The 12,598-nt window shown below is 44.7% G+C and overlaps 1 protein-coding gene across 1 annotated transcript in view; it reads right to left on the bottom strand.

Moving 5' to 3' along the window:
* Positions 1 to 1,082: 1,082 nt before the first annotated feature.
* Positions 1,083 to 12,598, bottom strand: part of Nutf2 (nuclear transport factor 2) — a 22,442-nt gene continuing 10,926 nt past the window's right edge. Inside the window, exons 2-5 of the mRNA XM_028768546.1 lie at positions 5,829 to 5,955; positions 3,977 to 4,048; positions 3,795 to 3,893; positions 1,083 to 1,621 (exon numbers count right to left, since the gene is read on the bottom strand). Of these exons, the coding sequence (XP_028624379.1) occupies positions 1,508 to 1,621; positions 3,795 to 3,893; positions 3,977 to 4,048; positions 5,829 to 5,927 (384 nt within the window). The 5' untranslated portion in view covers positions 5,928 to 5,955 and the 3' untranslated portion in view covers positions 1,083 to 1,507. The remainder of the gene's footprint in view (positions 1,622 to 3,794; positions 3,894 to 3,976; positions 4,049 to 5,828; positions 5,956 to 12,598) is intronic.

Consider the following 12,598-nt stretch of genomic DNA (forward strand, 5'->3'; position numbering starts at 1 on the left):
GAATAAAGAAACCATAGTTTACAAACACCTCTTTATTGCAGACATTTCAGGCACAGGTACATGGAAGAAGCTGTATTGCAGATTTTATACAGGGTGGGTTAAGAGGCAGCTGGCATCTACCTCTCCCACCCCTACTTCCCCCAATACACAGCAGCTTGAGATCAATCCCACGGGAACCTCCTATGTAGAGTTCATGACTGTGCTGGTGTAACCAGGCAACCTGTGGAGTATGTGGAAACCTTTACTCTCCCCTCACAGTTCAGGATGGCAGGGAGCAGAGGGTGGGTGGGTGGGAACTTTCAGGTGTGCCTAGCCATTCCTAAGCCCAAAATCCTGGGCTTGCTTCTAGCTTGCAGTAGCTATTTTGGTAGCTTTATACTATCCAGAAGTCTTATGGATGAAAAGCTAAATTATATATTGTACTGAGCAAGACCTGTGCCCAAACTAAGAAACAGGGCAGAAACTGCCATAATAGTTAAGACTTCCTGGGATTTGAAGAGTATGGGGTATGTGGAAAGTAAGGAGATGGTGTATAAATGCCCTGCACAAGTTTGAGGGGAGAGCTAGATAGAGCTAGACTCCTTCACACTGATTCCTTCCAGAGTGTGGAACTGATACTCCACCCAGGGGCCTGGCTCTGACATCCCAAGCAGGCAATACAGCATCTCTTGCTTTGCCTGGGGAATGTGGGCATCTGAATGTCATTCATTTTGGGCATACACCAGGCCTCTCCATCTGGGACTTCAACCCAGAGGGTACAAACATGGGAAGTCCTATTTACCAAGGTCTTTCTAGCTACTACAGAGTATCTACCCTGCTACTAGACCCAAATCTACAGAGCAGAGGCTACAGGTGTCAGACAGAGTTGGCTGAAGAGCCTTCAGTCCAAACCTGCTTTCCAAAGACCTGGGGTGGAAGAGAACTCTGCCCTAGCAGGCTTGAGGGCTTAGTTGGGACTGCCACTTGAGTGAATTTGCTCCTTGCACCAGGTACTGTTATGGTGAGGCAGAGGGGAGGGTCGCATGAGAGACACTGGGCCAGAACTGTTGATGCCCAGCCAACTACTTAACTAATTAAAACAATTTGAACTGTTAAGAAAATTTTTGTGGTTTTATTGTATCATGAGGCATTGAAACATCTGAACAAATCAGTATCTGGGCGGTTGGTGAGGCAGCTGCTTTCTCCTTCACTTCTTTGGGTTACTAGAGCAACTTGTCAGTAGATTAAAAAAAAATAAAATAAAATAAAACAAAACCAAAAACCGACAATCTTTTGCATTACTTAAGTCTTTCCAAGGCATGCGCTGGTACAACACAAACTTTTCCTGTCAGATGCAACTAGTCTAGCATCCAAACATCATGCACAACACCGTGGTGACAGAAGCGCACTGCACCCACTCCCACCTCGGCCCTGCTCGTTTGTGTATGATATTTGGAGCATCTGGAGGAGTGAGATAGGATTGGGAAGAGGGAGGAGGAAACAGCGTGACTATCTGGCCAGGAGGAGGTCAGCCGAAGTTGTGCAGGGCAAGCCTGAACATGTCATTGGTGCAAACCCAAGCATCGTTGATGTTCTTTAATAGAAACATCTGGTGGAAACCCATGATGGGATCTTCGTCAGCCTGTATGAACGGAGAAAGAAAAGATTCAGTAAGGGAGCTAAGGAATGGAAAGAATGTTTAATGACAGTACAATTTGGGATCCGGTACTAATTATCTTAAACCTGAATTCCAGTACAGAATAGGAACTTGTGAATGTGAACTGCTATGTGTGAAACTGCTGGTCATTTAAGTGTCAATAAATGGCTACTCACATGTATATTCAAAGGCAGCACATTTCACCACTTAGCTAGGCAATAAGGCAGAGGACTTGCTGTCTTCTAACTCAACTCGCTGGATAAAAGTGATCAAAAATTTTAAGGAATCTTGTAGCACTTACTACTAATTTATAGTGAACCATCTTAGTGTTCAATAAAACCAGTTAGTCCAATCAGGAGAAATTACTGATAAAATGGAGTAAATGTTTTACATCTTAAAGCTGAGTTTACACTGGGCACGGTGGCACATGCCTGTCAGTGTGTGTATGACAAAGCTATTTAAAACAAATAAACCAATCAAGCAAGCAAATAAGCCCCCGACAAAAACCAAATAAATAAAACACACACAAAGTTCACAATAGGATCACAATTTTATAAGGGGTTGGAGTAGGATGGGGAGTGACCAGCATAACACTGCAACAGAGAAAGGCAGCCCCAAGCCTCTGACCACAATTCAGAAACAGGACGAGGCCCATGTACGCACTCCAGCCTCACTTCTTTTTCTAATAGTGTTAACAAGGACCAGTCATCTGAAGCTCCGGCCAGGACACTAACATCTGGAGGAATGGGTGTGAAGACGTACTACTTAATTACTTCAGCTTAAGAAAGCAGAGGATGAGCTCCCTGGAAATGCCTCCTCAACCCTAATGGCCTACTTGGTTGCAGGTTCTGGGCAGAGTGCTCTGAAACAGCAAGAGGAACTGATAGAAAATTAAGTCTGGGTCTAATTCAGAGCCACAGAACACTCTTTCCACACCCACACTGGATTCAGGAAGCACTAGTCAGGTGATCTAGAGGGGAGTGCACACGGGCATGTGCTGAACCAACTCTACCAAGACACTGTCCCAGAGAGCGGAGATCTGGCCAAGGGGTCAGGCAATCTGTTCTGCTTTGGGAAGAGGCTTTTGAAAAGTGTCTGATTATCAGCATGACAGGTCTTAAGAGGGGTAAAGGAGATAGGCAGTGACACACACCTTAAATGGATAAAGGCTCTTGGCCTACGACCCTGGTGACCTGAGTTGGATCCCTGGGACTCATGTAAAAATGAAAGGAGACAAGTTCTCCTCTAACCACTATATGTGTAGAATGGCATAATACACGCATCACACACACACACAACGTATTTTTTTCACTGTCTTTTCCTATGGGGAAAGGGAAATAAGGTGGGACTTCATTTGCTTTGTTTGGCACATGAAGAGCCAACTCGGGCTGGTAACGGTGGGACTCTTTTCATCTCAGCACTTATTAAGCAGAGGCAGGAGGATTTCTGAATTAGAGGGCTTGGTCTACATAGGAGGGCTTGTCTCAAAGAGAGAATGTGGGAGCACAAGCTTGGGTGGCAGAATTGAGGGCTATCCGAAGATTATCTCTAAGTGCCCTGTCAGCAGGTATATCTATACCTCAGGACAACACAGGAGCCCAAGAGTTTGGCAGTACAGCTTGACCCTGTTCCTACTCATCTTGCCCCCTTTCCATAATAGCTCTAAACCAATGCTCTTCACTAGAACTTTTGGCAACTACAGCCATGGACCATAAGCACTTGAAATGTAACTATACAACCAAGGAAGTACATTTTAATTTAATTAGCTTAAAATTGTGTGGAGCCAGTCTGGTCTACAGAGCAAGCTCTAGGCCAGCGAGGGATACACAGTGAGATCTGACCTCAAAAATAAATATGAAGAAATAATTGTGGGGTCAAGGGAGTGGCTCAGTGTAAGAAAGCATCTGTTTAGCATGTACTCAATATCCAGCAACAAGGAAAGAAGGGAGAGGAAGGTAAGAAAGGTCAGCTGGAGTGGTTTATGGCTGTCACATTAAACAATGCGGGTCTAGGCAACCATTTGGATGGGTTTTGTTTTGTTGACAGTCACTCTGGATGACCCCCCCAATAAGCAGGTTACATCCACAGGGAAGGCACAGGAGTCCAGGGCTCTGCTTTGCCTGCCTACTCCTGCCCTGAAACACAGTAGCACTGCTACCTTGAGCTGGCCTACAACCATGCTTATGATGCAGCTATCTGGTGTAGGCTGATGGTCCTGCGCCGTGATACTATGCTGAATTTTCTGGAACGGAAGGCTCTGCAAGAGAAAGAATGGTAGGTAAGCTGACGTCAGAAGAGGCATGAAAGAGCGAGCTGTATCTCAGTCTGGACTTTACTTACAGACAGCTTCTCCACAATGGCAGCTTTTCCCTGGAACTGCTGTCCTTCCCACGTAAGGCATGATGCATCAATCTAAATGTGTACAGGAAAGAAATACGGTCAGGGCCTCAGCATTCGAAAGCCTTAGAAAAAAAATCCTCAAAAGGATCTCACTTGGGGAGATGAGTTTACTTATCTGTTTACTTATCTGGAAACAAGATTAAATTAAGACTGAGTCCCAAATTTATATTAGCAATAATTTCTAAATTAGAAATTCTTTTTCTGCCAGTGGTAGTAGTGCATGCCTTTAATCCCAGCACTTCAGGATTAAAAGCAGAGGGAGGCAATCTCTGAGTTAGAGGCTACCCTGGCAAGTTCCAGGATAGCCCATATAGAGAAACCCTGTATGGAACTCACCTCAATCCCCTCAAAATTCTTTACTTCTGTTTTATTTTTATTTATTTATTTTTTTAAAGATTTATTTATTTTATGTATATGAGTACACTGTAGCTGTCTTTAGACACACCAGAAGAGGGCATCGGATCCCATTACAGATGGTGGTGAGCCAGCATGTGGTTGCTGGGAATTGAACTCAGGACCTCTGGAAGAGTAGTCAGAGCTCTTAACCACTGAGCCATTTCTCCAGTCCCTATTTCGCCTTTTTTTTTTTTTTTTTTTTAAGGTTTTTCGAGACAGAGTTTCTCTGCATAGCCCTGGTTGTCCCGGAACTCACTCTGTAGACCAGGCTGGCCTCGAACTCAGAAATCCGCCTGCCTCTGTCTCCCAAGTGCTGGGATTAAAGGCGTGTGCCACCACACTCAGCCAATAAGAAACAACAGCAGGATGAAGTGTCTAAACCTAGCCTAAACTACATATTGAGGGCCCATGCAAGGGGAGGTAGTGGTGGGAAGAGGTGGGAACTTCTGCTACTTCCAACTGTAACATTAGACAAGTTGTAAGTTGCTTATTTTTCTGAGTTTTAGTTTCCTCAATCATCAAATAGGAAACATTTGAATAATTATGAAACAATATACACAAAGTACTCTTTAGGATCTTGATAAAGTGTCTTTTAGAAGGGGAAGTGTCAAACCTGCTTTAATTATTTTACAATGACCTGTATTCCCAGCCTCTTGGGAGGCTTAGGTAGAGGAATCCAGGTCTTAGGCCAGTCTGAACAAAACTGTGAAATTCCTGTGACCAAAAGAGACATTGAGAGGAACTGACTGGGGGGTACAGGCAGTGATAGAGCACCTGTCCTATGTGCATGAGGGCCTGGGTACAATCCCTCTAACCCATAAAGACAATTTATCTTCTAGGATGAATTTGTTCCCACTCTTAAGATACCTTTCTTTATTTCCAAGATTTCTGAATGAACCCTGACATTATGGAAGAGATACTGACAACTTCTGATGGCTAAACCAGGATCTATGGCTACTCCTTCCTAGCCTGGGTACATCCATTAGTAGTTTAGCCTGACTGAATGCCCTTGTGTTGCTGAATCTCAGGCAGAATTAAGAATGAATAAATGAGTATCATTAAAACATGAAGCAATGCCTACCTAGAAGACTTCTTGGGTTAACTTTATTTTATCCCCACAGGCACTCAGATGCTCTGCCCTCAAAAGAAGCTACACATGGGATTCTCCAGAAGCCAGCATTGCACTGAAAATGCTCATGGCTGCTGCCTCCAGAGGATAATGAATCCTAGTCTATATCTGCTACAGAGAGATACTCCTAGGACTATGTGACCTGACAAGGTGCCAACCACATTGAATGGCAAAGCCCAAACTTCTTGTGCAGAACACCACAATTCCTACTCGATATCCAAATTGATCTCCTAGGGTTTTATTCTGGCTCTCACATTGGAGACTTACGTAAATTGCGCCTAGTTGGGTTCTGTCGTTATCAAATAACTGATAGTAATGCTGAATAAAGCTGGATCCAATCTGCTCCCAAATTGGCTTGTCTCCCATCCTGGAGAGTCACCCACCTCACTGAGACCTGGAAAACCAGCAAGACAAAGACAGAAATGTTAGTACCACAGAAGCAAGAGGTAGCCTGTCTTTTCCTAGCCTCCTCATGCAGGAAGACTCTGTTGATACCCATTTTTTTCAAGGTATGTGACAACCCTGGGGATCTTACAGACCTACCCAACCCTGACGAGTGGTAGAAACCACTTTTAACCATCTTCTAAGGACTTCTAAGTTGATGACAGAGGGGTGCCAGGTATACAAGATGGGTGTTGAGAATATACCTGGGGTAAAGGAAAACCAGAATAGGCCCTATGTCTAATAAGGGGAGAAGAAGGAACTAAGCACCAGCCTCAGTTCCAAGTTTTCCTTTAATCCTTTCAATAACCTCCAAGGCCAGAGTTAATGCCCATTAATCATTCTACCCATTAATCAGACCAGAAACTATCAACATTTCTGTGTAGAATGTTTCTCTTTTAGCCTTCAAGCTTCTAATAGTGTCTCAGGGATGTGACGGTGGTGGGGGGCTGGAAGGATACATGGCTTCTAAAGACTCCATTCCTGACCACAGCAGGTCCCAAGGAGCGACCTAGTATCTAAGGCCAGGTGATTCTTGACCTGGTCTTTTCTGGTGTCAGTTCTTCAGTGATAATGGTATTTTCTACTCACTTCAGAGCTGTGACAGAATGAGAAAGGGAAACATAGATGAAGCATGAGCTGGCAGTAGTTCTGTGCAGCATCCTGCCTCACCACTACCCTGCTCCTGAGGGGCTGTCTCCATAAAAGCTCAAGGCCACCATCCCAAAGACACTGAAGAAAAGCTACTTTGGCTTTGTTAAAGCCCTCCAAGGGAGGACCAGCTGTATTTCCTATGGGCCCTAGAGACCCACATGCTGTTCTGTATGGATCTGACTGCAGAGGAGCACATCCCTCTGTCCTGATAACAGGTCTGAGACACAACAGTAAGAGGACATTTCCACCCCAGCAGAAAAGCATTAGTTGTGGTAGGAGCTAGTGCACATCACTGCTTCTAGGGCTCCCACATCCTCCTCTGCAAAACTGAAGACAGTAACTCCAGCTTGCTGGTGGTTACACAGCTTAACATGGTAAGTACTAAGTCTCTATGACCTCGCTGAAGGCCAGAAGAGCCAGCAGGAAGGGACAGAGATAAATCCAATCCCAGCCTATGATGATACGCTAGCCAATGAAAGGCAAGGAAATGAAGCCAGTTTTATTTTAAGTTCCCTGGGAGGTAGCTGTACTAAAAATAGCAACTATGCTCAGATGACTAAGAAATGTCCAGGAAAGTCTAAAACAAGCAGAGGAGAAAGCTTGGACCCAGCCACGCCTGTACACAGGAACACAAGGTGTGTCCCAGTTCACATTTGTGCCAAGAAACAAATCAACAAATGGAAGAAGCATAGGATCTACAACCAGTTTCACACCCAATTTTGGTCACATTTCCAAATTCCCAAGAACTGTCCACATTTTCCTACCCTCACATCTCTGCGTCTTCTACCATAGTATCCACTCAGCATGTCCCAACCCAATCCAGAAGCCAAGATACTTAGCCCAGTTCCCAAGAGCTCTTGGGGAAAGCTGCAGGAATAATGAGGGTCAAGCTTCCTTCTGCTCTCAGCCCCATATCAAGGGAGGTCCTAGAAAGAACATACCAGGGAGAAGAAACAGCGCCACCAAGTATGTGACAGAACCAAACCAGACAAGGGATGGCAGAGAGGGAAAGCAAATGAGAGCAGAGAAATGTGCTGGCTTGTGCTAAGACAGTGGGGCAGCATAGGAAGTAGGGGGGCGTTTCTCTCTTTCAGCAGTACTGTCCTATCTATTTTTATCTACCCTAGGAATCTATCTGAGATAGAGTCTCACTGTGTAGCCCTGGCTGACCTAGAACTTGCTATGTAGACAGACTGGTCTGTTTTCCATCTGACTCTGCCTCCTGAGTTTTATTAAAGGCATGCTACCATGTCCAGTTAGGTAGGGTTTTGTTTTGTGTTTGCTTCTTTTGAAGCAGGGTCCCAGTATGCAGCCCTGGCTGCCCTTGAGCTTGCTACGTAGATCCACCTGACTCTGCCTGCAGAGGTGTACACCACCGCACTCAGCAGTAGTATTGTTAATGGTAAGCTAACTCTCTAATAGAAAACATCTCTGGCTAAAGCAGTAGCAGAGGGACAAAATGAAACGCTGGTCCACATGGGCAGCATAAGGACTAGGAACAAGACAACTTAGGAGCTCTCAGAGAGGTGAAAAGGAATCTTCAAAACTGGGTAAAATCTGGCCTGGTGCTATAAGCCTATAATGCTAGGTATTTGAAAAGCGAACTTAAGAAGAAGCCTGGTCTAAGGGCTACCCAGCTACAGACTGAGTTCAAGGCCAATTTGGGTAACTTAGTGGTACCTTGTCTCAAAATAGAAAATAAACCAGGGCCTGGGTAGAGAGTGCTTGCCTAATATGCACAAAACCTTGGATGTAACCCTTAGCAATCCAAAGACCAGGTGTTAAGTGGCATATGCCTGTAATGACAACACTTGGGAGGTAGAGGCAGGAGGATCAAAAATTCAAGGTGTCTCTTGGCTACACAAGGAGTTAGAGGCCAGTCTGGCTTAGAAACTCTGTCTCAAAAACAAACCAAACCAACAAAACAAAACAACAACAAGAAAACCAAAGATTGCATAAAGACCTTTGCTTTAAGGAGACCTAAAGCAGCTTCAGGAGCCAACACCACCCTTCCTCCAGGTCTGCCTGATTGTGTATTTATTGCCATGGATCAAAATATATGACATGTGATAAGGTTTCCATGTCACTGTGCTATAGATGTAAGAAAATGGAGCATAGGTTGAACAATGCAGAAGGGCTTGCCTAAAGCTCATTTAGATATCAGGGCCGACATGGTCTTGTATAACTGAACCGTAAACTAGGCTTGGTATTGCCTTCCTCCAATCCCAGCACTCAGGCAGGCCAGGGCTACATAGCAAGACTCCTCTTAAAATAAGTAGCCAGGAACATGGAACATGCCTGTAACTCTACCACTTGGTAGGCTACAGTAGGACTGCTGTAGTTGTGGGCCACTAGACTGTACAATAAAATGCTTGTTTCAAAAAATAAGATATATTTGCGATAATCCCAAGGCCTTTAATCCAGCACTTGGAGGCAGAGGCAGGAGGATCTCTGTTGAGCTCAAGGCCAGCCTGGTCTACATAGTGATATCCAAGCCAGCCAGGGCTATATAGTAAGACCCTATAACTTACAAACAAACAAATAAACAAACAGAATCAACCAACCAAGGGACTAGAGAGATCACTCAGCTGAGGATCCGAATCTGCCTCACAGCATCTACGCTGGACATTCAACAACTTCTTCTAACTCTAGCTCCAATCTGATCCCTTCTCTGGCCACACAGCGGACACACACAAAAAAAACCCAGAAATATACAACATAAACTGTTAGGTGTAACATATACCCATAATCCCAGCTTTTGGAATACTGAGGTGGAAAGACTGCTGGAAGATCAAGGCCAGCCTGGGGAGCAACGCAGTGAGTTCAAGACCAGCCAGGGATAGAGTGAGAGCCTAGCTAAAAAAAAGAAAAATGTAAGATAGGGTTGGAGATGGCAGAGTGGTTAAAAGCTTGGTTGTTCTTCCAGAGAACCCAGGTTTACTTCCCAGAACCCACATAACCTCTCCAACTCTGATGCTCTCTCTTCTGGACTGGAAGGATAGCCAGCTCACACAAAACACCCACACAAATAAAACACATTAAAGAGCGAGAGCGAGAGCGAGAGCGAGAGCGAGAGCGAGAGCGAGAGCGAGAGAGAGAGAGAGAGAGAGAGAGAGAGAGAGAGAGGCAGTACACACCTTTAATCCCTGCTCTCTCTCAGGAGGCTGAGGTTCCCAGAGTTTGAGAGTAGCCTGGTCTATACAGTGAGTTCTAGGCACCCAGAATTACACTAGACCCTGTCTCAAAAGCAAAACCAAACAAATCCAAAACAAAAAAAGAACACGACAAACAAATAAGATCAAACCTCTAAGCTGTGCTGTTGGCAATCTATGCCCATCTGTCTTGCTGGCCAGTCACTCTTTCTGCATCTAACACCACATACACACACAACAGGCCCAGTCCTTCCTCACCAGGACTTTGTGAATGCGAATCCTTGGCCAGGATACAATGACTTGCTTGGTCAATTCTTATCTTCCTCCAGAGGTCCTGAGTTCAATTCCCAGCAACCACATGGTGGCTCACAACCATCTTTAATGGGATCTGATGCCCTCTTCTGGTGTGTCTGAAGACAGTGATAATGTACTCACATACATAAAGTAAATAAATAAATCTTTAAAAACCAAAACAAAAAAACAAACTATTCTTCATCCTATGTCTTCTACAGCTCTTGTGAGAAGCCAACAGCTATACCACCTCCTGCTTTTCCTCAGTAGCCCACAGGCTGACTAGAGCCAGGCTCCTCAAGGAGCTGCTGCCCCTTGAGATCAGCCTTTTTTGAACCCTTAGACTTTTTGGGGTGCAAAGATGCTCCGAGAATCACAAAATCTGTAAGTCTCTGCCAAGAAGTATGCAAAAAGATAAATCTTGTGCATAATTTCAGGTTGTTCACGCCCCTAAGAAACCAACCATAAATGTTGACCTAAAAGAAAAGCTTTATCTGTATTTTTAAATTTCAAGTGTTTCCAAAGACAAAATCTGTAATAGCAGTGATCTGGCACACTATGGAGACTCTGGTCTCAAAAACAGGCACAGATCAAAAAAAGAGACAATTGTGCAAAGAACTTTGTGTGCACTCCTCAACCCTAGCAATACTCCTGTCAGAGATGAGAGACCAGCTCAGCAGCTGGTAGGTAGAATTGGACTGTTCAAGTTTAGTGGGCCTCTGAGGCAGAACTCTGATGACAACCTGAGTTCTCTTAAAGATAAAAATGAGCGACTGAATCCGAGAAACATGAGCCTCTGAGCACGAAGCCCTCAACCTCTGAGCCTCAATCTTTGAGAGCAGCAAAGCAGGCCCCTCTCAGAGATTTTTATTCTAAGGGCTAAAGATGGACTTACGTAGTAGTAGTTCATGCCCATAATCTCAGCACTCAGGAGGTTTAGAGAGGAACAGAATACTGTGTGAGTTCTGGGCCAGTCTATGCTAAAGAGATGCCTTGTGTCCAAAAAAACAAAACAAGACAAAACAAAAAACATGGCCCTGCAGCTACCTGCCCAGCCAGCCTCAAAAAGAAAATGTGAAGGGCTCTGGAGGAATGACTGATATCTAGAAATTGCCCTCTGGCCTCCACACTCACTGGCACACATGTGAACATGCAAAACCCCAAACATTATCCCCCCCTCTCACGTATGACATGTATAAAAATGTCTCCCATTACTTTGAATGTTAACTAAACTAACAAATGTGAAAAAAATTATACAGTATTAATACATTGGTTTTGGCCTGGCAGTGGTGGCCTTTAATCCCAGCACTTGGGAGGCAGCGGCAGGCAGATTTCTGAGTTCGAGAGTTTGAGGCTAGCCTGGTCTATAGAGTGAGTTCCAGGACAGCCAGGGCTACTCAGAGAAACCCTGTCTCGAGGTAAAAAAAAAAAAAAAGGTCAGAAGCCTGGCAATATGGCTCAGTAGGTGAAAGTATTTACTACCAAACTGTTGGAACCAACATGGCAGAAGTAGAGAACAGATAGTAATAGCTATTCTGACTTTTGCATGCATTACGGCATGTCCCTCCCCTAAAATGTAATAAAATAAAAGGGCTGAGGATGTAGTTCAGTTGTTGAGCACTTACTTTGTATGAAGCCCTGGGCACCTCCAACAAAACACACACACACACACACACACACACACGGGGGGGGGGGCGCGCCGCAACCCGAGACACCTGCCTATCTTCTGTCTGGGTATAGTGGTACACACTGGTAAGCCCACCACTTGGGAATTGAAGGCAAAAGGAACAGGAGTGTAAGGTTCTATCTGACTATATAGGGAGCTCAAGGCCAGTCCAGACTACTTGAAATAAAGTAAAACAGGAAAACCCTGCCTGGTTAAGAGCACTTGTTGCAAAAAACCCGGATTCAACTCCCAGCACCCGCACAGAGTCTTACCACCTCCTTGGGCACCAAGTCCACACTCATACACATAAAATAATAAAAAAGTAGTTTTTTAAAAATCCTGCCTCTCGCCGGGTGGTGGTGGCGCACGCCTTTAGTCCCAGCACTTGGGAGGCAGAGGCTGGCTGATTTCTGAGTTCGAGGCCAGCCTGGTCTACAGAGTGAGTTCCAGGACAGCCAGGACTATACAGAGAAACCCTGTCTCAAAAAACAAACAAAAAAAATCCTGCCTCTCTAATCTTATGATGCTACAGAATCTAGAATATGTAACTCATAGTCTGTGGCCTTCCAATATTTCCTGGTATCTGGAAGAAAGGCTCACTACTACTTTATCTTCAAAGCCCTGAGCTATCCAGCCCTCCTGGCTGGCTAATCTTGACTTTGCCACCTACTTTCTTCCCTTGTTAGCAACCACACTAAGCATTTTGTAGTTTTAAAACAGACTGAGGCCATTCCCACCTGAGAACTTTGAAGTCATTGTTCCTTTTATTGCATCTATTTAGGTATTTGTGTGTGTGTGTGTGTGTGTGTGTGTGTGTGTGTGTGTGTGTGTGT

Source organism: Grammomys surdaster, unplaced genomic scaffold (assembly GCF_004785775.1).
Source record: "Grammomys surdaster isolate TR1022 unplaced genomic scaffold, NIH_TR_1.0 187, whole genome shotgun sequence".
Classification (NCBI taxonomy): Eukaryota; Metazoa; Chordata; class Mammalia; order Rodentia; family Muridae; genus Grammomys; species Grammomys surdaster.